At 38.3% G+C, this 26471-nt stretch overlaps 2 protein-coding genes across 5 annotated transcripts; both read left to right on the forward strand.

Moving 5' to 3' along the window:
* Positions 1 to 227: 227 nt before the first annotated feature.
* Positions 228 to 1579, forward strand: LOC108843230 (probable pinoresinol-lariciresinol reductase 3). Its single transcript, XM_018616368.2, has 4 exons — positions 228 to 490; positions 603 to 737; positions 818 to 1056; positions 1151 to 1579. The coding sequence occupies exons 1-3, from the start codon at positions 308 to 310 to the stop codon at positions 1052 to 1054; spliced, it is 555 nt and encodes a 184-aa protein (XP_018471870.1). The 5' UTR covers positions 228 to 307; the 3' UTR covers positions 1055 to 1056; positions 1151 to 1579.
* A 1850-nt stretch (positions 1580 to 3429) lies between these two features.
* On the forward strand, positions 3430 to 25896 carry LOC108837832 (uncharacterized). Of its 4 annotated transcripts, XM_057000306.1 has the most exons (11): positions 3430 to 3578; positions 3658 to 3768; positions 3894 to 3971; positions 4066 to 4220; positions 4310 to 4400; positions 4503 to 4615; positions 4705 to 5076; positions 9877 to 10050; positions 10131 to 10696; positions 10774 to 11413; positions 11495 to 13120. In XM_057000306.1, the coding sequence occupies exons 7-11, from the start codon at positions 5055 to 5057 to the stop codon at positions 11611 to 11613; spliced, it is 1521 nt and encodes a 506-aa protein (XP_056856286.1). In that variant the 5' UTR covers positions 3430 to 3578; positions 3658 to 3768; positions 3894 to 3971; positions 4066 to 4220; positions 4310 to 4400; positions 4503 to 4615; positions 4705 to 5054; the 3' UTR covers positions 11614 to 13120. The 4 variants fall into 4 exon arrangements, 2 of the variants coding, with proteins under 2 accessions (XP_056856286.1, XP_056856282.1); XR_008941790.1 differs by lacking the exons at positions 9877 to 10050; positions 10131 to 10696; positions 10774 to 11413; positions 11495 to 13120 and adding exons at positions 21605 to 21890; positions 22206 to 22302; positions 25643 to 25896; XR_008941786.1 differs by lacking the exons at positions 9877 to 10050; positions 10131 to 10696; positions 10774 to 11413; positions 11495 to 13120 and adding exons at positions 21605 to 21825; positions 22206 to 22302; positions 25643 to 25896.
* The last annotated feature ends 575 nt before the right edge of the window (positions 25897 to 26471 follow it).

The following is a 26471-nucleotide window of genomic DNA, read 5'->3' on the forward strand; positions in this document are numbered from 1 at the left end:
ACAAGTCCACTCGATCACTCAACAGATAGAGAAAAAAAGGTAATAAGTAACAAAGTAAAAGATGAAAGAGTTGGCCTATGTTTAAACCTTTCTCCAAAGTTCATACTGCTAGGATGAACTATTTTTCGGGAAAAAAATATGCTGTTAAACTGACATGTACAATTTAGACATGTGACTTTATTGAGTTTATAGTTTGGTAGAAAGTCAACGTCTTTGAGTTCAACTGCTTCTAAAAGTGTAAGAGAACTGAGTTAGAGAATAAAAACCTTAATATAATCATCTCATCTACAACGAATTGTACGGGAAGATGGAAGAGAAGAGCAGAGTATTGGTGATCGGAGCAACAGGAAGATTAGGGAACTACTTGACCCGTTTCAGCATCCAATCGGGTCACCAGACTTTCGCCCTCATAAGAAACTCTGCTTTCTCCGATCCTTCCAAGTCCGTTAACCTTGAATCTCTCTCCTCCGCCGGCGTCACTCTCCTCAAAGTCTCTTCCTTTCACTCCAATAAATCCCTCTCAATTATATCAAAAGTTTTGCTCTTTTTTTTCTTCTTCTTCTTCTTCGTTTGATTTGGTTATTGCCTTATTGGGGGTTTAGGGTCCATTAGAAGATGAAGTAAGCTTAGAAGAAGCAGTGATGAAAGTAGATGTAGTCATCTCTGCGATTCCATCAAAACACGTTCTTGATCAGAAACTCCTCATCAATGTCATCAAACGATCTCCCTCCATCAAGGTCTCTCTCCCCTCTCTCTCTCTCTACATCATTCACATTTTAGTATTGGACATTGAACATGACATTATTTGTTGTTGCAGAGGTTTATCCCTGCTGAATACGGAGCAGATCCGGACAAAATACAAGTCTCGGATCTTGATCACGGCTTCTACTCAAAAAAGTCTGAGATAAGACGTCTTGTGGAATCATCAGGGATTCCTTACACATACATTTGCTGCGGATTGTTCATGAGGATTCTACTTCCATCTCTTGTCCAACCGGGTCTTCAATCACCTCCAATGGATAAAGTCACCCGTCTTTGGAGATGGAAACGTTAAAGGTTTCTCCTTTTTTTTTTTTGAACTACGAGTCCTTTGCTTTTTTTTTTTTTAATACACAGTGTCTTATGAATCAGTTGGTTTGTTTTGTGTTAGCTGTTTTTTGTGAATGAGGTTGATGCTGCAGCGTTTACAATCAAAACGATCGATGATCCTAGAACACTGAACAAGACATTGTACCTTAGGCCGCCTGGAAACGTATGTTCTATGAATGGTCTTGTTGAGCTATGGGAAGGGAAGATTGAGAAGAAGCTTGAGAAAACTTTTGTTACTGAAAGTCAACTTCTTGAGATCCGTCCCACACATACATTCTCAGATTTGGTCGTGTAGTAGCATGCAGCTGTTTCACAGTTGTATTAAAATCCTACATGACATATGTTTATCTAAGTTGTGTATTACTAGTTGATAGTAGTACATCATTATTTTTACTAATCTTAAATAGAACATACTCGTAATCCTTCTATCTTGTTCATTGTATATGTCAAATTGAAAAATAAATCATATTCTTGTACTGAGAAAGTAAAACATCAACAATTTTTTTTTTTTTTTGTAAGCTAAAACATTTATCCTATATATTAATTGAGGAGCATTGCAACTTTTAAGTGTAGCCACGTGTCATCACCAGGTTAATTTTGAGAATCATTAGAAAAATGTTGGTCCATCTAAATATATATATTATACTTTTCATTAAATTAATTATTAATACATAAATATATTATTCATTTTTTCCTTAAATAAAAGCTACGGATTTACCTTATATGATTAACATATATATGATAATTAATGAAGTTGAATAATAATGATTTGTATTAATTTTTGTATCCTCCATAATTTTTTTTTTGGTCAAAGTATCCTCCATAATTTTAGTTTAATTTATATTGTCAAAAACTTTAAACAATCACATTAACCAGAACCGAATCGAAAAACCAGAAAATCAAAATTGAACCGAAAACCGTATGGGTGCCCAAATTTCTATAATATAGTTTATATACTTATAAAGATAATCATATAATTTTAAAATATTACTTTTAAATTGAAATACCAAAAACAGAATTACAAAAAAAAAATTGTATCTGAAATATTTAAAAAATTATCTTAATTATTCAAAGTTTTATCCGAAATCTAAAAAATGATAATTAAGCAAAAACCATTTTTTTTGTTTTTATAACCTAATTAACAAAAACTGGAACCAAACCGTAACAATATGTGATCAGAAATTACTTCGGATATTAGCCGATTCTCAAATTTGTTACTTAAAGTGAACGTAAATTAAATAATAGCACCAAATTTTCTAAATATTCGAACAGATCCTAAACCTCAACCAAAGAACCGAAATAACCAAACCGAAACCAAGAATCAAATGCACTATACCAAACAATTATTGATTTATTTTTTACCACAAAAAATATTAGACAAATAATTCAATTATGAAATAAAATTTAAGTTTTTATAAAAAAAAAATTCACTCCGCACAGGGCGCGGGTTATTACCTAGTAAATAATTAAAAGTGAAACAAAAGCTTTAGGTTTATATCACTTAATAATAATATGAGATAGAATAATAATAATAAATAACTCGTATTCATATCTGTAATTGACTTGGCATAGTTTAGACCCCTCACCAAAGACCGTGTAATATACTGCTAGTATACCACCGTAGTACTTCCACTGCATCACTTCCCAAAGTTGATATACATCCACAACATTTCGATGCTTTTGTCTTCTCTTCTGCCATATATATTCCATAAGAAGAAAACAACTAGAGCTAGACCCGCGCGACCGCGCATGTGTTAATTATAAATTTTTGTTATAAAATGACATGTTGTTATGCTATGAAATACTATATATAAACATAATATTACAATTTCACAAATTAAGACTCCCTCCATTCTATAATATAACATGGTTAGGTTGAATGCAGAAGAAGTTAATATGGTTATTTATATGTAACGGGTGAATTAGTTTAAAAATATTTAAATACAAATAATGTGATTTGTTAAAAAATTGGTTTGAATATTTGTAGAAAAAAAATAAGTAAGACATATTAAGTGAAATCTAAATAATATATTAGTCATATAATTTTTTTATCAATAAGCATTTGAAATAATAACAATATAATATGAGTTTTGAATTTAGATTAAACAATATGGTTTTAGATAACTAATATAAACTAATGAGATTAAGTTTTGTAAACACTTTGAAAATAAAATGTGTTATTTATATAGGGCCTTTGTTATTACAATTTCCAGTTTGGGTAATAAAATTATAAATCAATCTAAAGTTGTCGAGAGGCCCATCTCTCCCCTCCATTAATCTTACCGACAACATTATTTTGTGACCGTTCATGTTTCAAAAAAAAAAAATTCTTAACTTTAAGAAAAGGAAATTTCTCGAGCTTCGGTTTTCTCTAATGGCGACGAAGATGAAAAAGGAGATTATCGATGATGCGTTTCAGTCAACCTTAAATCGTAACACTCTTACCGTCAAGAAGTTGTGAATCTGATGTTTTATCTTTACGAATCAAGGTATGGAGTAACTGAATCATTTTTCCAAAAATTGCTTTATTTTTAATTCTTTTTCAAAATATATTCTTTGCATGTCTAGATCGAACATGAAGAAGATGAAGTGGTGGATATGCGTGGTTGGGAAAGCTTTTGTATGAAAATATATATATTTTTCGGACACAACCATAGACACAGATCTACAATCCGCAAGGTTAGATTTTATTCATATACTGGAAAAGTTGTTAAAAAAATATTTTATATATCGATTGCAGAAAAGAGATTGGGTTTACCTTTTGTTTAACTATCAAAATTTTGTATATTATTTGAATCAACCAGGAAACTCTTTACTTCTATCCGTTAAAGCAGACTGTAACCTCTGTTCGTCGATCTACAAATGTCTCTGCAAATAAAAAGGTAAAATAATATACTAAAGAAATTGTTAATTTTTGCTTCCTTCAGGAGTCATGATCAGTTAAGATAACAATAGCATAAAATTGCTCTTTAGTAGGTTGAGATGAAGCTGAAGCTCTGTCGTGTCACTATGACTCATATCCTTCAAGTAACAGCTAAGAGGAAGTATACAGGAGGTTGGGAATCGCTCTATTTGGGGAAATATATATCATCTTCTTACAGAGTTTACCTTGAACATGTGAAGCACCGTCGGTAAGTAATAACTTCTCAATTTTTAAATTCCGGAACTGTAAATTAATAAATGATTAAAATTGTTTTTGTTTGTTGAAAAAAATAAGCAGAGACATGGTCATGATGAACAAAGACATAAGGAGTTGTCATATTTAAAATTCGCAAGGGATACGGTTCATAGCGCAAAGACAGATACAGAAAGTTAAGTTCTCAGTTCATTTCTTTAATGGTAAATATAACCGGGAACACATATTGTATGTCATACTTATCAGTAGTTTTTTTTTGTGTCACACTTGTACTCAGGAGTGAAGCTTCAAGTTACAGCTAAGAGGAAGGCTAGAGGAGGTTGGGTCACCTACAAATGCATATGGATCATCTACTTACCTGGTTTACTTGAAGATGTGAAGCACCATCGGGTGAGTAACAACTTCTCAATTTTTAAACTCCGGAACGGTAAATTAATGAATGAGTATAAGAAATTTTGTTTTTGTTAATTTTTAAACAGACACATGATGATGAATCGTGACCAAACACTTAAAGGAGTTCTCATATAAGAAAGAAGGGATACAGTTCATAGCGCAAAGACATATACAGAAAGATAAGTTCTCAATTCATTTCTCAAATGTTAAACAAACATGAGAGTTTAGTTTATATGTCAAAGTTATAAGTAGTTATGTTTTTTGTCACACTTGTAATGCAACATTGTTTATAATGTTTGATCGTAACTTCAGTTTAACACATCTTACTGTACTTATTTTATTTCTGAAATATTTGAATAATTTTTTTTTCCTTTGTTAGTGAAGGTTGTGAGAAAGGATACAATCGGAGTGAGGGTTGTCATATGCACATAGAGTAATGCACAAACTTGCCAAAAAAGGTTAGTCACTATGATCACTATGGAGTAGCATAGATTGTAGTTAATAGCTTAGTATCAATTAGGTTGTCTGTAGTTTAAGGTTTAGTATAGATTGAATGTGGAAAAAAGTTCAGAATGAACATAAAATAAATAACAATCGCAAATTTGTTTTGAAATTTAAAATTCTTCAAAGATAGAAACAACAAACTTGTCTATAATGCGAAATCAAAATCCTATAATAGAAGCCACGCAAAAACTTAAACGCACATCTTCTGTAGCACTCTTCCTCACCTCCATGCGTGTCTGCAAAATGTAAACTTGATAAGAAATCTAATCCTTCTACGCAAAGCTACAATTAAACTTAAAAATTTAAAACAAACATACCTGATCATCCATGATCAATCTCAGAGATTGTCAAAAATCTCTTTGAACACAACATTCATAGTTTTAGTCTGAGGTTTACCATCTTTGCCAACAATCAATATCTTTAAACCTTTTTTAGATGTAACCCTTGAAACACCAACATAGAGCTGCCCATGTGAAAACACATGTCGTGGGAGAAAGATACCCACTTCAGACAATGATTGACCTTGACTTTTATTTATAGTTATTGCAAACGCCACAACCAAAAGTAATTGCCTTCTACGCATCTTAAATGGCATTTTTGTGTCTGATGGTGTTATTAACAACCTAGGAATATCAACTGTACGGCCCACCTTTTCTCCAGTAATAATCTTTGCTTTAACCATAAAATCCATTAGCTCAGTAATCTGAAGCCTTGTTCCATTCATTAAACCAGCAGAAGGATCAATGTTTCTTAAAACCATCACAGGACAACCAACCTTGAGTCTCAAGCTATGGTTAGGCAAACCAGAAACCTTGATAGTGTTAAGGAAATCTGGACCCAATGCTTCATTGTTTAGAGCAATTTTATCTGAGGGATCTATACTATCTGCGCTAATATAGATCTTCTCATCTCCTGTAAAAAAAAACATAAGCGTTATTTAATTCATAGAAACAACATTAGCTTAGCAAGGTTTAGCTGCGAATCTTAAAAATATACCAGGAAGTCTATCCAGCATGTACTCGTTGATCATATTAACATCCTAATTTGTTGGACATAGAATTGCTCTTTGTTGGAAAAACTTAGGATCTTTGTTATCTTGAAGTGAAACAGAATCACCGTAGACATCTTTGCTGATAGCTTCTATAGATTCGTCTGCGTCAGTAATCAAAAACTCTGAGGGTATTTCAATCTCTGCTTCCCCGTCATTAGGCTCATTAACTTTACTATCCCCTATTTTCAGAATCCACTCAGAAAACTCCTTTAGATCCTTTGCATCTTCAACTGACAAACAACCTGTTAGCAGTCGCATATTCTTGGTCAGTTTAAGCACTTTGCAGTGTTCCCAAAGATATGATCTATTGAGTGCTTGCAACACAATTTCTGGTCTTGCAGCTCCATTAATTACAGGGAGAATCTGTCTAAAATCACCACCAAAAACAATGACTTTTCCACCAAAAGGACTGTCGCTAATTTTTCCCATGATGTCAGACAAGCTTCTATCAAGTGCTTCAAAGCAAAACTTGCTCATCATTGGAGCTTCGTCCCATATAATGAGTGAGGCCTCCTTCACTAAATTAGCCTGATCAGATCCATGCGACATAGTACACGAAGAAAACTCATCCGGATTTAATGGAATCCCAAATCTTGAATGAGCAGTCCTACCACCTTGCAACAACAATGAAGCAATGCCACTTGATGCAACATTTAAAACAATATCACCTCGACTTCTAATACTTGCAGACAATAATTTCCACAAGAATGTTTTACCAGTACCACCAAATCCATCAACAAAGAACATACCACCTGTTCCCTCATCTACAGCCGAAAGGATCTCATCATAAACTTTAGTTTGCTCATCAGTCATTTTGCGGCTGTCTTCCTCAACGGTTTGTAGCAATGATTCACGTGAGTAGTTTTTCTCATCTAGTATCAAGACATTTGAATCTTGGCGGGTTGTCTTGGGCAGTTTTGGCATGGATTCGAATTTCCCAAGAAAAGTACCATTACGCCTCAAAAGATTGTCAATCTCTTGCAAAGCATATTTCTTTTTGTCCTCGTCACTGACTTGTAACCCTAGAAAAGAAAGAGAATGTCAAAAATAATTTCAAACAATACTTTAATGAGTTGTTTCCAAACAATAATTTTATATTTACCTGGTCGTTTGAAAAACTTTCGGCGATTATACTCGATATCTTCCGAAAGACACTGCCATGTACGTTCCCACACAACCTCTGGCATAGAAAAACTGTTATTCATCAGCATCATAACAAAAAATTGGCGCAGTTTACTTGATGTGCTTTCATGACTTCTCCTTAAAATATCATCAATGTACTCCTGATCATCATCTAGTAACCCACGAGCAAAACATGCCAGCTTGTAGCTAGGGTAAAGAACACCTTCATAGGTTTTAAAGTCATCGTAGCAGGTAGGGCCTTTCACAATGTTCAACAACACATGCAAAAAGTAAGCATCTTCTTGTTTCCGTGGAGCATAGTTAATCCTCCCAATGCTAAAGCCTCTTTTTCGCCTAATCCACTTCTTCTGCTTCTTGTTATATGTGAAGAAGTTTGGTATTTGAGCATAGGTTAGAGTTTTTGCAAGATCATCAATCTTATTCAACTCAAACCAGGCCAGAAACATTGTATTCTCGATGAGTTTTCGGGTGATAACATCTTTGAGTTTGTCTTTCCCCTTGAAAATTATTATCTGTTTACCGGGTAGATGAAAACTCAGCTTCTCAACTGATGTAGACCTATAGTGAATTGGAAACTTAAAAATTCTCCAAGTCCCCTCACAAGCCGAGACATATCTGCAATGAAAATAAAATGTGAATAGAAATACTTGATAAAATTAGTCTACAAAAATAAAAGAAATAGATTATTGAATGAACCTGCAATCAAAAAAGTCATTTATTTCATTCTTCTTCTTCTCAAGATTTCCTTCAGTGCTGTCAACAACATTTCCCTCGACATTTGAAGTCACATTCCCATTTGTATTTGTAGGAGGTGTGAGGGACTAAACTCACCTCCTGATTTTAGGTCAGGTTATAGTTTAAGAGAGGATTAGGGAAAGATAATCGTGGGCTGAATCCCGTAAGAACTTGTAGAATGAATGATGATTTGTATTGATAATGTGATAAAAGAATGGTTACAAAAGATGTTTCTCTTGATGATTACAAAGATAACAAAATGCATTAGAGATGATATGAATAATCGTGAAATGAATAAGGGTTGAATAGATCTTCTTTCTTGATTCACTTTCTCTTTAAAAAGCCTCAGGTCCCGCTCGATCGTCACCAACTGGATCCCGAGATCTTCTCCGTTTATTGAGGAATCCGCAACAGCTTCCTTTGACCGGGTCCTGCGCTCCTTCCGTTATGGTGTGAGCTTCCTCTTCACCGTGACCTCTTTGGTTAAAGTCTTTAGCTCTCAGCCTCCGGCTCCAGCTTAGCTCTTCTCAAAGATTGGATTCGTAATGGGCCTGTCGTGGCCCGTTATCGTCTTTTATCATTCATCATTCAGCTATCGGGCCATATTTGGGCCCAACAGTTGCCCCCAGCTCTCGAGATTAGGTTTTGTTATTCTCGGGAGCTAGACCTAGCCGCCCAACCTAGATCTTATGGTTGAGATAATGATTACAGGCTATCTCAACCATATATATTTTCGCTCGATCGGACGGCTGTAATTCTTCTTTAATTAAATCGACGATTCAGATAAAAGAGAGTTTGAAATGTGGTTTCCGATTTTCGAGACGTGATGGGATATAAAGATGAGAGAATTAACTGCTTGTCTCTCTACTTCCTCCACGCCTCTCGACGGTTTCCAAGGTAATTCACCTCTTTCCTTTATTTTACTGCGCTTTTTTATATTTTTTTTTTATCTGTTTCTTGATCAAACTAGTTCTTCATTCTTAACTCTCTCTGAGATTTCGTCTTAGTCCGATTCCTCTCTTTTGCTTCCTATTTCCCTTTCCTTTTACTATCATGAGTCAAAAAGAAGGTTCCGGCGAGGTTCAAATCTCAGCCTCCGGTGCCCGCATTATGAAGGTCAAGCGGGAAGCCGGTGAAAAGATGACAGAAGCCAAGAAGAAAAAAGTTAAAGACTCGATCGGAGCAAGAGTCAAGAGGATGAAGAAGAAAGGTGGCAAGAGCGCCTCCTCCGGACCTCACTTCCCTTCACTCTTGAAGAGTCAAGACGCCGTCAATCTTGATGTTCAAGCCCACGGCAAGAGTGACCTAGCTAGAGCTTGTACCGAAGATGAAACCCCCGAAACCGTTCCGGAGGGTTGGTTTTGTATTCACGAGAAATATATTTCTAAGTGTCATCTTAGATTCCCTCTCCCCATCCTCTTGCTAGATCTCCTAGATCATTACCAGCTGGCCCTTTCTCAACTCTGTCCATCGGTTATTCGAGTGATAAACGGGTTCATCACTAGGGCCAAGGAGGAAGGAGTTATCGTGGGGTTGACTGAGCTAATGAGTCTCTTATCTATAAAGGAGAGCACTTCCAAGGATGGCGGAAGCGGTACCTACTACCTCCCCTGTCGTCCAGGGCTAGGCATCTTCAAGTTCACGGCCAGTGATGATGACTGGCGGAAGAAGTATTTTATGTCAAGATTGACCCCTCGACGGTTCTTGTAGGCCGAGACCTCAGGACCTCTTGGTCTGACATTTCTGGTTAGGATTTTAGGGATATGTTTGCATGTTTATTTTTGCTTATCGTGATGTGCTAATTGTCTCTTGATTCTTTTTGTAGAAGTTGAGGACCCTATCAAGTTGTCTGGAAAACTCACCAGAGCGCTTTACAGGAAGCTGCAGCATAGCCCTAACACTTGGGGAGCTTATACCACTTCGAGAGTTGGGTCAGCTAGGTTTCCTGAACGATACAAGGCGTCCTTCCCTGATTCAGTGACGGTCGCTGGTTTAGAAGGTAACCTTCCCTCAATAATCTCTAATTTTCATTATTCGAATCTGTTTTTGTGAGATTAATGAATCCTTTTCATGATTTAGTCTTTGAAGGTGATTCGGTATTCGAAGTCTCGTCTGGAGCCAGTACTTCTGAGAAGAGTCAGTCACAGAAGATGCCTATTCAGCCCTCCTTCCGTTCCATAGGTAGATCGACCAAGGCTGCCAGCTCCTCTAGAGGAAGCGACAAGAACCAAGGAGGATCCTTCCTTGACTCCGTGAAGGAGGTCCTTGATGAGGGAGGCTCTGCTCCTGCTAAAGATGTTGGTCCTTCGGAGCCCAGAGTTCAGGAAGTTGGTCTCCCTTCCGAGGTTCCGATGACGGAAGCTGATCCTCAATTGGCGAGGGATCCCTCAGAATTTGAGCCTCCGAGGAGCAAGAGGTCCCGGACAGAACAAGTTGACAGACCCTCGAGCTCTTCCTCCTCCTCTTCTAGGGGGGGAACCATTGGCTGGAACTTTGCCCACTCGAAGCCTGGGTCAGTCTTAGATGACTCATGGGGTTTGGCTACGTTAATGAGGCATATGAAGAGGACTGGATGTGCTCTCCCCTCGATCGCCAACCTCTCCAACAAAGAGGAGTATGTTGACATTGCCCATCACATGGGTCAGGTATGAATTTCGTTTCAGCTTTTTAGCTTAATTCTTTCTGGAAAATGTTCACTAAATCATTGTTTTGGTTATTGTAGCTGGCTGGCGCTATCAACAGGGCTCAATTCAAGTTCGAGGAAGCTGTGCACAATGCCCCCAGTGCTGAGGAATTAGCTCAGGTCACTGATCTAGTCAAGGCTACCAAGGCTGAGCTCAATCAGACTCGGGCTCTGATCTCGGAACTTCAAGCTGAGGTTAAGAGACTTGGCTCCAAATGTGATGCTCAGCAAGGGACGATCGAGAGCCAGTTGATTGACCTCCAGGTGAAGAATAGGAAGATTGGGGATTTGGATGCTTCTCAGAAGATAGCCGAGTACCAAGTCAAAGAGCTGATTGCTTCATCTCAGAGCATCCAGAAGAACAAAGAAGCTGAGGTCAAGCTAGCCGTCCGGAGAGGTAAGAGGGAGGTAGCTGATGCCTACAACAAGGTTCTGGTTGCTGTCAAGGAGAAGTTCTCCAAGAAGAAAGATGAAGTTGATCTCTTGGTTCATGCTCAAGAGGTTCAAGCCAACACTCAGCTCCTGAAAGACATGCTGGATGGCGAGATTAAGAGTGCTGAGGATGAGTACGCTCGTTTGGTAGCTATGATGCCAGAAGCTATTGCTGCGTATGAGAAGGCTCAGGTCTCGGACTTTTCGATCAGCAAGCTCCCCCTTCCTCAACTCTCTGAGAGCTTAGGTACTTTTGAGGTTAATGTGTTTAATCTCTCCTTTTCTGGAGAGTTCAGTTCTAATTTGGGATTGATGGGTTCTTGCTCAGCCCCAATTGAAGCCGCCCCGGGAGATGGCGACAAGGAGATGGAGGAAGAGGTTCCTGAAGAGAAGGATGATCTGGTTGACAAGGGAGCTGAGAAGAGCTCGGATGACAAGGAGGTTTAAGAGCTGAGGCTCTTTCATGTGTTTCTAGGATTTCCGCCCAATGGGCTTTCGTTTCTTTTATTTCTAAGACTTATAGCCTGAGGAGGCTTTTAAACCTTTGTTTCTGTTAAGGTCTTTTGAACCTTTGTTGGCCTGAGGAGGCCTTTAAACCTTTTATCTATCAAGACTTGGTTTTCAGTTTCGTTTTAAGTTTCTCGATTTGACTTAGTCATTTTTTGGATGAACTCGAATTTGGTTAAGAGTTTCGATAGGGAATGTGCTTTGGTTACTAATTAAGAGGTTTAGTGAATCCTCCGAATTAGATCCCTGATTTCATGATAAGTCTTGGAGACTTGGATCGTTTTTGGCCCCTTAAGAGAGGTTCCTGAAGTATCGAGGTTAGCTTAAGGTTTTTAGGAGCATGAGTTTAACTCGGGTACCTTAGGTGGGGGTTCTTGGGAACCTGAATTTGTTTACGGGATTTTAAGACCCATTGGAACTTGTTTAGGATTTTAAGACCTTTCGAAATTTGATAAGGGTTTTAAGACCTTTGTATTTTGTTGAGGATTTCGAGATTCTAGGTTTAGGTCCGAGGTGACCTGACCTTGTTCGAAGGATTTTAAGACCTTGATGATTTCTAAGGGTTTTAAGACCTTAGGTTGAGGTCAATGGAGACCTGACTTTGTTTGAAGGATTTTAAGACCTTTAGTGGTTTCTAAGGATTTTTAAGACCTTAGGTTGGTTTATCAAATTTGATTTCGTTTGAAGGATTTCAAGACCTTTAAGATTATTAAGGATTTTAAGACATTAGGTTCAGGTTCATGGAAACCTGAGCTGATCCGAAGGATTTTGGGACCCTAGGTCCGTGTTTATAGGGACCTGTGTTGTTAAAGAATTGAGACATCAAGGATAATTGCTTTATTGATAATTGGATACTTGGTATCATAATAGTCATACAATTGCTGTATTATAATGGTTATACACTTGCTGCTTGAGCTATGTGATTTTAATCAGACATATGCCCCCCTTGGTTGTGGTGAACAAAGTGTTGAAATGAGGTTGGGGCTGCACTCATAACGGAGTTGCCTACGTACCCAGTCAAGGGATCAAGCCTAACGTAGTTCAGGAATTTTAGGTACCTAATGATAGTATCTCTTAAGATTCGTGGCGTTCCACGATCTGATTTCAGGTACCCCGGTTCGCACCTTTCGGAGCTTGTAAACGCCAGGTCGTACCACATGGATGATCTGATAGGGACCTTCCCAGTTGGTTCCTAACTTTCCAGCATCTGGTTCCTTGGTTCCTTCGAAAACTTTCCTAAGTACTAGGTCACCTACAGCGAACTGTCGGAGCCTGACTTTGGAGTTGTACTGTCGTGCCATTGCTTGCTGATAGTTTTGAATGCGAATCAGGGCTCGGTCCCGTCTTTCCTCGATTAGATCGAGGGTGTCCATTAGGAGCTGATCATTAGCTGCGGGGTCGGATGTACAGAGCTCCCGGCGGAGGCTACCAGCAATGGTTTCGGCTGGGACGACAGCTTCCATCCCGTAGGCTAAGGAGAAAGGGGTTTCTTCTGTAGCCTTTCGTGGGGTGGTTCGACATGCCCAAAGTACTTCAGGTAAATTTTCTGACCAGAGTTCTTTCTGGGTTCCGAGGCGTTTCTTGAGGTTTGCTAATACTGATTTATTAGCAGCCTCCGCCTGGCCGTTTCCTTGAGGTCGTCGAGGTGTTGAGAAGGTCAGACGAATATTCCATTTGTCACAAAATATTTTGAAGTCGTGGGATATGAACTGTCCTCCATTGTCGGTTACGATTTCATATTGGGACGCCGTGTCTACACACGATTTCCTTCCACACGAATCGTTCGACCTCGACTCTGGTTACCTTTTGGAAAGCTTCAACCTCTATCCATTTCGTGAAGTAGTCTGTTAGGACTAAGAGGAAGCGTAGCTTCTTCTTTCCACTTCCTGACGCTACTAGTGGTCCTACGATGTCCATGGACCACCTCATAAATGGGTAAGGGGCGGATATGTTGGATAGCTTTTCCGCAGGTTGGTGTATAATCGGTGCATGCCTCTGGCACTTGTTGCATGAGGAGGAGTAGACCTCACAGTCTGCAATAATGGTAGGCCAGAAATAACCATGTCTTTTGATTCTGATGGCCAGAGCTCTTCCTCCAGAGTGGTTCCTGCAGGAGCCGTCGTGCATTTCCTTCATGAGTCTCATAGCAACGAGGCCATGGACACATTTTAGGTAAGGTCCGGAAACACTTCGTTTGTGGAGGACAGACTCGATTATGCAGTATCTCGCGCTTAATGCTTTGAGCTTCCGAGCCTCCCATTTATTGGGTGGAGTCTTTCCTTTCAGGATGTATTGCGTGATTGGAATTCTCCAATCCTCTCTCCCTACAACTTTGTTATGAAGAGACGAGGGAGGTTCCTGCTCGGGACCTGGTATCGTGGTGCCCCCGGAGGTATTCGTAGGATTAGGCTCCAGGGAGTCTAAATTCCGAGGAATACCTCCAATTTCTTCATTATTTTCTGGGGTCTGGATAAGATGAATTTTTGAGAGCTGAACGGCTTCTGGTTTTAACTCTGCAGATGAGTGGGTCTGAGTTGGTGCCCCAGGAGGTATTCGTGAGGTTCAGATAGGTAAGCTTTCAATTGTTTGAAGGCTTCCTCACATTTCTCGTCCCATAAGAACTTCTTATTATTTCTTAGAAGTTTGTAGAATGGGAGGCACTTGTCGGTGGACTTAGATATGAACCGGTTCAATGTTGCGATTCGTCCGGTCAATCTCTGTACCTCTCTGGTTGTCTTAGGTGACGGCATTTCTAGGAAGGTTGCTATCTACTGCGGGTTGGCTTCAATGCCTCTTTCGGTTACGAGATAGCCTAGGAACTTGCCTGAGGGTACCCCAAATACATTTAGTGGGATTGAGCTTCATATCGTATTTATTGAGGATATCGAAGCATTCCCTTAAGTGGGAGATATGGTCTTCTCCAGCTGAGGATTTGACTAGCATATCGTCAATATAGACTTCCATGATTTTTCCGAGTTGTCCAGCAAACATCTTATTTACTAGCCTCTGATAGGTAGCTCCTGCGTTCTTTAATCCGAATGGCATAACCTTGTAACAATAGGTTCCTCGTTCGGTCATGAATACAGTTTTCTCCAGATCCTCAGGATCCATCATGATTTGGTTGTATCCTGAGAAGGCATCCATGAAGGATAGGAGTCGATGGCCAGCTGTTGCTTCAACCAGGCGGTCGATGTGAGGTAACGGGAAGCTGTCTTTAGGACAAGCCTTATTAAGGTCGGTGAAGTCTACACAGATTCTCCATTTCCCGTTTTTCTTCTTTACAACTACCGGGTTAGCTAACCAGTCGGGGTAGTGTACCTCTCGAATGGACCCAGCTTTCGTAAGTCGGTCAACTTCGTCGTTAACAGCTTGAGCCTTTTCGAGGCCTAGCTTGCGACACTTTTGTTTGATCGGTTTGAAAGTGGGGTCTACTTTTAGTTTATGGGTGGTGACGTTCGGATCTATGCCTTTCATGTCGTTGGTGGACCATGCAAAGGTTTTGACATTGCTTTTCAGGAAGTCAATGAGCTCCCTTTTTGTCTCTAGAGGTAGCTCAGATCCGATGCTACCTGTCTTTCAGGATTTGAGTCGTCAATGCAAACTTTTTCGGTGAGGTTTTTAGGGGGACCTCGAATATTTTGTTGCATTTCGCGATCCTCCTGGATCTGTAATTGCTATTGGGGGGATTTTTTAAGGATTTCGAATCCTCCCAAGTAGCAGATCCTGGATATCTTCTGGCTACCATGTACGGTAGTTATCCTTTCAGGTGTTGGGAATTTCACACATTGATGATAAGTCGAGGCTACTGCCTTCATCTTGTGAATCCAGGGTCTTCCCAAGATCGCATGGAACGGGGAAGGTCTGTCGATGACTACTAAGTTGGTCATTTTCATTATTCCGCCAGCTATGATTGGGAGCTTGATAGTCCCCAATGAGGTAGCTGTTTCTCCGGAGAAGCCTACGAGATTAGCTTTTTGGCCAATAATTTCGTAGTCGTCTATTTCCATCCCTTTTACGGTGTTGTAGAAGATAAGGTCAACAGAGCTTCCTGTGTCTATCATGAGTTTAGGGACCTCGTATCCTGCGATGTTCAGGGTGACAATCAACGCATCATCGTGAGGTCTGTCAAGGTTTGAGGTCTCGCTTTCCCAGAAAGAAATTTTAGTATTGGACTCGGGGTTGGGAGGCTTAGGTCCAGTGTTAGACACAGCCTTCCGTACGTGATTCTTAATGGAGTTGACGGAGTCTTGACATATATCTGATCCTCCAAGGATAGAGTCCACCCTCGAGTCGGGGCTCGATTGAGGGGACGGTTTGCTCAAGAGAGCTTCGACTTGTAAACTTTTTCCTTGGGGGAATTTTCCAAGAATCAACTCGACTCTTTTCTGGGGAGCTGGAGGTGGCGAATCGGTCTCCTTCTCAGGTGACCTCTCACGCTTTGGAGAGGTGTCTCTAGGACCTCTTTTCTGATAAGGTGGTGGCTTTTTAAGGTCCACTCCCTTTATTTCTCCGGCTGCGAATTTAGCTGTCAGTTGTCGTTGGAGGTCCCAACATTCCTCAGTTGAGTGCCCTTCTCGATCATGATAAGAGCAATGTTTGTTTTTATCAAAGCCTTTTGACCAGGGAGTTTTGTTTGTTGCGGCGACATGTTTCTCTTCCTTGTCTTCCTCGATTGCATAGGAATGTTCTCCCTGGGTTTGGTTGTTTCGGAGGTTCCCCCTTTTATGAGGTCCCTTTGCCTCAGAGGATTCACCTTTCGAGTGATTCTGAGGCTTCTTGTGGAGTTTATCCAGTGCAGTTGTCTCCTCCTCCAAAGTAATGTATCTGGTGGCTTTATGGAGAGCATCATCGATAGTTGGAGGAGTATTGAGTGTTAGCTCCGACCAGAACTTCGATTTATAGAACAGACCTCTCCTAAGAGTCTCGATGGCGACTAGGTCGTTGGGATTAGAGAGTTTAGTTCTTACTGCCCTGAATTTCTCGATGTAGACTCGTAGTGAGTCCCCCATTCCTTGTCTGCCCTTCCAAAGATCGGCCTCAGAGGCTTGCTTCAGGATATGGGTCGAGTACTGCTTCATGAAGGCGCTAGTTAATTGATCGAAACTATCTATCGAGGCTGGTTCGAGACCAGAGAACCACTCGAGGGCTGTTCCGACCAAGTTTTCGGCGAATGTCCTGCAGTAACCTACTTCACATTCTTCCTGTGTAAAATGGGCTTTCACGATGGCCAATCGGAAAGCTCTCAAATAGGCCTTTGGGTCAGAGGTCCCATCATACTCGGGAATTCTGATTTTTTGGGTATCTCTTATGTAGGAACTGGCAATTCTGTCAGTGAATGGAGTTCCACGGGTTTTTTCGATCAAGCTATCGATTTCGGGAGCTGAGCTCGTAGCTTTATGGACTTGAGCTCCCAATTTTTGGAGAGCTGCGTGAGTTCGTTCCATATATCTACGGATAGCTTCAGGTCCTTCTAAGGGAAGGACATTTGGGTCGTTATTAGGTACCCGGTGGGCAGGTTCCTGACGGACTCCTGTTGGCTCATCTTCCCATGCAGTTGGTGGGCTAAGTCGCTCACCAGCTCTTGGGTTATCGAATGCTACCCTTTGATACCCGTCCCCATTCGGGGTTGAGCTTCTGGTTTGATAAACCGAAGCTGATGTTCTGCCCCCGGATGGGAAGGATACTCTTGCTCCGGACCTAAAATTAGGCGGCAGAGGAGGTAAGCGAGTGCTCCGGTCAGCAATCTGACTGGGTGTGGAGCTGGTTGTCGCTACGTTACTTCCCATAGCACTGGTAATAGGTGGGTTAAACACGGGAGCTGCCCCAGTATGAGGTGTCTGGAAAGCAGATCCCCGTCCTTCCGGAGCAGTGTTATCAGGGGAAAAGTCTAAACGTCCTCGGGGGAATGAGGGATCTGTCAGTCGATCTCGGAAAGTGACCCCCGGAGCTTGACGTTGCGGTGTTTGGGTTGTTGTGTCTAGAGATCTTGTTATCTCTTCGAATCGTTGCTGTCGAACAGCTAGCTGATGCATCGTACGCTCACTTTCCTGAGCTTTGTCTACCAGTTGCATCATCATTTGACGAATCTCAGAAAGCTGAGCCTCCGTTTGATTCGGAACGGCTTGCTGCTGAGGATTCTCGGTGATTGGAAGCCCAGGGGCGGTTCCACTTGACGATCTCGGGTTAGTAGCTCCGGTTGTAGTCTGGCTCGTTCGAGCGCTAATCGGAAGCTGTTGTCCGGATCGGTGGTCGCCACGTCGAGGCTCCGAGGTTACGAGAGTAGAGCCTCCATCGTTCGGTGAGCCATCGCTATGAATCGGGAGGTTAAGGTCAGACGGATTTGTTGTCTGATCGGTAGGATTCATCCTCAAGTTAGGGTAAGGGATTCGATTGTTTCTTCCCCACAGACGGTGCCAATTGTGAGGGACTAAACTCACCTCCTGATTTTAGGTCAGGTTATAGTTTAAGAGAGGATTAGGGAAAGATAATCGTGGGCTGAATCCCGTAAGAACTTGTAGAATGAATGATGATTTGTATTGATAATGTGATAAAAGAATGGTTACAAAAGATGTTTCTCTTGATGATTATAAAGATAACAAAATGCTTTAGAGATGATATGAATAATCGTGAAAATGAATAAGGGTTGAATAGATCTTCTTTCTTGATTCACTTTCTCTTTAAATAGCCTCAGGTCCCGCTCGATCGTCACCAACTGGATCCCGAGATCTTCTCCGTTTATTGAGGAATCCGCAACAGCTTCCTTTGACCGGGTCCTGCGTTCCTTCCGTTATGGTGTGAGCTTCCTCTTCACCATGACCTCTTTGGTTAAAGTCTTTAGCTCTCAGCCTCCGGCTCCAGCTTAGCTCTTCTCAAAGATTGGATTCGTAATGGGCCTGTCGTGGCCCGTTATCGTCTTTTATCATTCATCATTCAGCTATCGGGCCATATTTGGGCCCAACAGGAGGTTCGGTAGCTAAATTTCCTTGACCACTTGCCAACATACTGTCAATGATGTGAGCAGGAGGTTCAACAGCAACAGTTACACGATCCTGTCCTTTATTAATGTACTTGAACAAATACTTAATAGAACCAGCTTAATTGCACCACTCCACATTTATGTGAGCTCTATAACGTAGAGATAGCTTCTTGTTATACGGAATAACATACCGGTTATCACACTTAAACCCATTCTTCTCTACATAATTGTCTGATCTCTCACGCCTTCTGTAAATAGGAAACCCTTCCTTATTGATTGTGGTGTTTGCAGCAAACGATTTTGGGTATGAAATTGAACACAATCCATTCTCCATACATGGAGAATTCATATTTGCAGCTCCACAAGGACCATGAATCATCATATCTTTAATCACTTCATAGAGTTCTAGCTCTTCAACCTTGTTCGGTATTTCTGCACATATAATCTTGTCAATGTCGTCTGTATTGGGAAGCTTGGAGGTGGGCTGAAGAAATAAGAGTATGTGAGCATGGGGTAGGCCACATTTTGAAACTCGATAGTATACATTGCTGTCACAAAAAAAAATTATTATTAAAAAAATTTAGATTACAAGTAAAATAGGAATAGGAAACGAATTTAGACTTACATGCCACAGTCTTCCCTAGCATATTCTTTATGGTTAAATCGTCCATCAATGATTCAAGTTTCATCTTGAAAAGCCTGCAAATAATGTCTGGCCTATCCTCAGCTTCCTTTTCTTCAGATACCTTGTGATCTCTGGCCATTTTGGATTACAAGTAAAAGTAATGAAGAGATCTGGAAATCCAAAATGCTTACATATAGTCATAGCATCCAAGTAGTTGTTTTTCATATATCTAGGACTCCCCACAAAAGAAGCTGGCAAAATGAATTCTGATCCTTGCTCATTCATATCCGTCATTCCAGCATTTTCAGACTCTTTTATTGAATCATAACTATCAGACCGCAGAGTTGACTGGTTAAACTTTAGATAGCGCAAGCGGTTTGATTCAATAGTTGTGAAAGCATCAACGATGAATTGCTGAAAGAGTCGTCTACCATGTAGGAGACAATGTGATTCATCCTTACGTTCATGAAGTCGAAAAGCAAAGAACTGCCTCATACTAATATTAGGCTTTTTAAGTTTTTTTTGATGCTGCTACACCTTTCTTAATACCCAGTCGGAAACCATCTTCTCCATAAGTAAACAGTAGAGGGTATTGCAAAGCTAGATAAGAAGCATGAATCTCGTTAATCCGTTTAAGCTTGCCAGATTGTTGTTGAAGAACAATATCCCTGTTATCCATATCTAGATTAAAATCACCAGGTATGAGTGCAGCAACTTCAGTAGCCGTAGGAGTATTATAAGTTCTTCCATCCGTTAAGCGGTCACTCACAATTCGCATATGAAATGCATCATCAGGATCTGCCTTAAAGCGATCTTTAGATGATCTGAACTGCTTCACATAAGGATTAACTTCATTTAACATCTTCACCAAAATGTCAATAATCTCATCCTTCAGCTTGCCTTTCTTTTTTGCTTTGAACTTGGCTTTTCCTTTGCTGTTTGAAATGAACCAAAAAACATCAGAAATCAATAAATATAATAAAATAGAGTTTTGGAATGAGTTATGGTGTACTATATTAGGACCAGACATATTTTACGGTACCTGAGACAGTTAGCCTTGTTTTGAATTTCATTTTCGGTGTCCACTATATATAGCTGACCAAACTTGGCATCGTTTCCATCATTAGGGCGTAGACTTCCCATTAGATGATAATTTTCCCCTTGAAGCTGAAACATAGAAGGCCCTTTGCCCTGTGGAACTGATCTCTCAACTTTTCCCCCAAGTAAAGTAAATGAGAAAGCCATGTTGTAAGCCCTCAAGTTATTTTGGAAATGCTTGCTTAATTGGTCATCTCCTTCCATCAGATTTTTAAGCACCTCTGGTGGTTCTTTTAGCAGTGGCAACTGAACTTGACCTTGCAAACAACATAGTGAAAATGTAGGTGTAGACGTATTTCTACGTCTGTTTAACCTTTCACCATACCAAAATATTGCGCCACAATGAGTACATGAGTGATCAGGATCCCCCTCGTCAAGATATTCTGGTCATGTGTAAAATATTTTAAAAAATAAACATATTTAATAACTTGTAAATTAGAGAAAACAAAAACAGACAGAAAAGTAAACATGAATATAACCTTCTTCTTTTGGTTTAGTTAGAACCTTCGTTGAGCTCTGTGAACGTTTTTGGCATCGTTCCAAAAATGATTTCATAGAAAATGGTGCTGGACGATATGGATCAGTGTCAGGAGTAGCATGAACCTCGACAATGTCTGGTTCATTTTCACTGTCTGAAGTTTCTTGAGAACTACAATCGAAATCAAGCTCACCTTCTACATCAGAGATACCTAAAGCACAATCATCAAAAAACATATTAAATATTTTTTCGTTACGTATAACTTTAGCTAAGCACAAAACGTAGTGATTGGTACCTCCAACAAAATCCTCATTAAGCATTTCGTCATCCTCATCGATATCACCATTTATGTTTGTTGGTGCTTCTTCGTTTTCATTCGAGAATGAATGTGAAATATTGGTAATATCATTCAAAACAGAGCGTGGTGGCTTTCTTTTTCTCTTTGAGTTCTGGATCCCAGGTTTTGTAGTTTGAGAATTTCTAGTGATTGACACTGTCCAAAAAAGATTTTACATTATTAAACCGTAATCATGAAGGAAACTGAATTACAAAAGACTGCATTTTTTAACTGACAATGTAATAGAAAAACTTACAATTAGCATTAGTCAAACAACTTCTTTGAACTGATGAACTTGATGGTTGGTTTAGAGTCAAATCCACCCCTTTTTCAGTATCACAGAGACACAAAATTGTGATGTTAGAACAATTTTTAGTAACAATAAATTTGTTTAACAAATGAATTTTATCACAGCAGGTTTACCAAACAGACGGACTGGAGCAGTAGATGGTGTCTGAGGTGACGCTAGGTTACGATCCTGTGCACCATTCAATGCAGCATAGGTGGTAGACGACTGTGAGGATTCGATGCTCTGGTTAACCCTATGGAAAACTGATGTCAATGGCACAGTAAAACCCGACCCAACTGGAATAGAAACAAAGGCTGTCGGGATTCTCTGTATTCCTGAAGCAGAACCTGTAGGAAGATTTTCCTTTCCTTGGGCACGACCTCCTCTTTTTCGTTTCATGATCTACGAGCAAAAGTACTTCAATAGCAGAGATTATTTTCTCGGCTTGGGGGCAGTAGAAACAAAATGGCTAGTTTTTAGGGTGTGAGAATTTCTTTAACGTAGATAGGTTAAAGATTTATTTGTTAATAAAGGTAACTCAATATCTTTATGAAGATAGATTGCTATATTTTCATTTTAATGACATAGGATTAATATAAAAAAATGGAGCCAGCGAAAACAAAATGGATTTTTTCTTTAGTGTAGATACGTTATAGAAAGGTTAATAAAAATGTTATAGACTTAATAAATCATTGATTAATATGAAAACAAATTGTGTATTATATGCAGGATTTGCTTTATGGGCGTGCGTAGACAAAGAATAATATAGGAGGGACAAAGCCAATTATTTTCAGACATTGTTGCCCACTCGTCAAATTCTAATAAGGTATGCAATCCGTAACATCCATTTTAGCATACAGTTGATAGTTTTTATGAGGATATGCGAACATTAGAATGTTAAGTTGTTTGGTTAGTTTAGTTTGATGGATTTGATTGTTCATTTGGTCATATAAAGTAGATGCATAATATTGTTAAAAGAAATAAAAGCCAAAACCAAATATAACATTATTGGAAGTTCAAACCGAAAACAAAAACATTAAACTGAAAACTGAAAAGCAAAGAACAAATGAAAACATTATTCAATGGTAAAACCAAAAACCAAAATACTGAAATCAAAGAAAAAAAGAAAAAACATCAGATTCGGCAGCATAAAATTTCTTCTACACTAATCAGTCTTAGGGTTTTCAGTCTTGATTGTGGCAGTGCAGATCTTCTTCGACGTAGATGTTATGTCTGGAAGATCATTGTCACTTTCCTTTCTTTTTGAGTATGGAGTTGCACAATCTACTGAGGATGTATGACTGTCACCATCCAACAACAGAACCTACAATGTAGAGAAATTATAATAAAGTAGTTGCAACAACAGTAATTTAGTTCACATAATTAAGAATATAGTATTGTCAAAATAACTTATCCCACCAGAAGACATACTGGATGGACCACCTTCTATAAGGGACACTGGCTCAGATCCAGTTTCAATTTTCTGAATAATATCTCCAGACCAGACCTTAGAAACCGTATAGCTCTCGGATCCGTTTTCAGAAGATTCAATTCCAAAACAGAAAGATTTGACAACCAAATCGATTATTGGTTGAGGCAAAATTTCAGGATCTTCGATCTGAAAAAGGTGTATTTAGTAAATACATGAAACAATTATCTAAAAGTTTTAAAGATAGAAATGTACATCATCATAAGAACCGTCCCAAAGGTCAGGTGCCTGAAAACCAATGAGTTCCTGAGCAATAGTGCCAAGCACCACCAGTTTACATTTTCCGATATCATCTTCAGCAATCAAATGCAGTTTGAATCTGTAGCAATGCACATTAGTTATATATTATCACTGTTATGAAAAATATAAAATAAGTAAAGGATGATTTTAAAAGATAAAAAATCTTACTTTGGGAACACCTTAGAAACATTAGCTTTGCAAATCGCACAGCGGAACAAAGGTTTAGCTGCTCTACTGATTCTAGTTACTATTTTCCCACAGTTCTTACATGCAAAATAGTACCAGGCCCAATCAGTATCAATTGCTTCAATTGAACAAACGATCTTAACATTCTCGAGCTATAATGGACAAATGGTAAATCATTACTTTAAAGCAGCAAGTATAATTGTCACCTTATATAATTAAGTGTTATTTTTTTAAAAACAAACCTGGGTAGTCTCATGTAACTCGGAAATCATGATGATACCTACATCATCCCAATCATCAAAGGCTGGTTTTGCATCGTTTGGGTCAACAACAGCAAGAGGAAGTACTCCATCTTTGAGTCTGAGATATTGAAAATAGAAAATTTAAAGTCTATATACCATTTGAATTGAAAAACTGTATAAATATAAAGATTAATGGGATAATTACTTTTCTTTGAACTCCATAGCCTCATGCATTGTTGGATTCAGATCCAATAGAGAGGCAAATGCATTTGTTATTTGAACTTGACCTATGAAATTTATTTACAAATTTAAATTCGAACAGAATAATGATTTCCTTAATAAGGTAAGATGAAAGTTATTTATAAGGAGAATTTATACCTTGAAATTCACTTATCTTAGCAAATCGTATTAAGCAAACAATGTCATCACCATTTGCTTTTTCAAGATGTTCTTCAATCCTTTCAGCATAAGATCCCCACAAACAACACGCCAATTCATGGCCACTGAATAAAAAATTTGAAATCATTAAATTTAAATAAAATCAATCATAAATAGACATTAAAATAAATATTAATTAACTTAACTACCTGTTGTCTCGTAAGCGAAACTGAATCCTTTTTCGATCCTCATTTTGGACTTGGATGATCTGAACTCCACCAATCTCTATTGCTTGCCCTAAGATTTCTGTGAAATATTAAAAACCATGTTAGTTAAAAGTTTTAATAAAGTAGATAAAATAGAAATAAATATAAGATGAAAAGTATATACCAATTAGACAGTGAGTATCAAGACTTCCACCCAAAATCTCTTCAAAACTCGATAGAGCCAAGAAGCTGCTATCATCATTATGATTTGAGTCTGTGAAAACAGTATCATTAATGATATTCATCTTATAGCTCAATTTGGTTGGCTTGAACTTGCCACCGGTTCCACTAATCTTCATGTTCTCAATAACCTTCCATTTCCCAAGAGGAAGGCTACGTTGAACACGCTTGATGTAAGATCTCTTGCATGAGCATTGAATTTTATTAACCTAAAAACAACAAACGATTCAATAAAGAAAGAAACTTATAAAAAAAACTTAAGAAAAAAGATAGTAAAAGTTATAGAACTAACAGTGATATCAGCTAAAACCATTTCTAAGCTTTCATCAGCATAAGGTGGGTTTTGTATCCATGAGTGAATTAGTTTCACTTGAACACGCCACTTATCCTTATATGGCTTGAGATCGCTGATCAAATGGAAAACTTTATTAGCAGACATGATTTTTCTGAGATTGTAAAGAAAAAAGTGTGAAGAGTATGTGTTGACGTTGCTACTAATATATAGTGGAGACCTAAAACCCTAGAGTAGAAAAAATATCTTAACCACCTCTGCAAGCAATAATACGCTTTCATTAATTAGAAGAATATTCTGTTAATGGCGATTTAGATTATATAGCATAGAATATAGGAAAGACGCATATTTAGTTGTTATGATTTGCGGTTTTGTGTTGTTAATATATTCGAATTAAATTGACATACTAAATATATAGGATTACGAATAGGAAAGCGATGATTGTGTGGTTGTTGAGCATTAAAAGTGATTTATTGTGATTGTTTATAGTATGTTTCGATTTCACCATAGAAATAGGAAAAATTGTGATATTTTGGCTTCTTATGCTTAAATTTCGGATCCAATTAAATATTTGAAATCATTATTGTTTGAATTCGATAATCAAGTTACACATATTGTAGACAATATGTTTAAGTTGAATTTTAATTTATACCCTAAGAAGCTTAAGAAGTCCATCCATTGGTTGTAATTTTTCCCTAAAAACATATTTTATATTATTTAGTTCATATAAATCAGATAAAAAATACAATTACAATGAGCCATCTCTGTGTTTCATATTGATCGATTGGTTTGTCAATATATGCATTACGGACTCTTCTTTGTAGGTTTTTCAAATTTTCTTTTGAGGTGATAATATATAAAGTTGACCAGAAATTTATGTTTGTTTCTGTTAGGTAAAGGAGAAGAAAGTATGATTGTCATGTTGTCATATTTCGGAGAGAGAATGACTGGATGTGGAGGAAATTCATGCGATTTTTTAGTTACAATTAGTCATATTTGGAAAACATTTATTAGGTGGAAAAGACAATGAATTATTTCGTGTAGTTTATTAAATAGTCAGTGGCCTTTAGGCGTAAATATTGTACAACTTGTAGGGTAAGTCTATATGTGTATTTCTGTTTTAATAAAGTAGATAGTATGTGCAGAATGTACTATTATATATGTACAATAAATGCTATATGCTGAGTTTATAATTCGATATATGGCGAGATTCCATATAAATGTTGTGTATAGGTGGCCTAGCTAGAAAAGCTAGAGGATCTCCTAGCCAGAGAGCTTAATAAGTTATCTAGCTGGCCAATGCCGTTGGCCAACTGTCAAATTTTTTTGTTTCCTGTAAGTATTAATATATTTTTTTATTCTCACAAGAATAGAATTAATGGTATGTAGATTCTTAATGATTCTAATGATGTAACAACATTTTGGATATTAACAGTTTTAATGAAACTTATTTTTCATTAAAATGCAGAAAAAATCTTGTAGTACATTTATTGAAACTATATAAATTTTGTTTTGAATAATTCTTTTCGTTGAGAATATAAAGTTGAAATAACATTTCACTAACAAAATTTTATACAGTAAAATTATAAAACATAATCCAAATAAGATTATATAAATAGTTATAAAATTGATCTTAAATAATTATAAAAGTTCTTCAAATCATTTTATAACTAAATGCTCAATTAATGATATATTAACTAATTATTTAGAATATAAATAGAA

This window comes from Raphanus sativus, chromosome 2 (genome assembly GCF_000801105.2).
Source record: "Raphanus sativus cultivar WK10039 chromosome 2, ASM80110v3, whole genome shotgun sequence".
In the NCBI taxonomy this organism is placed as follows: Eukaryota; Viridiplantae; Streptophyta; class Magnoliopsida; order Brassicales; family Brassicaceae; genus Raphanus; species Raphanus sativus.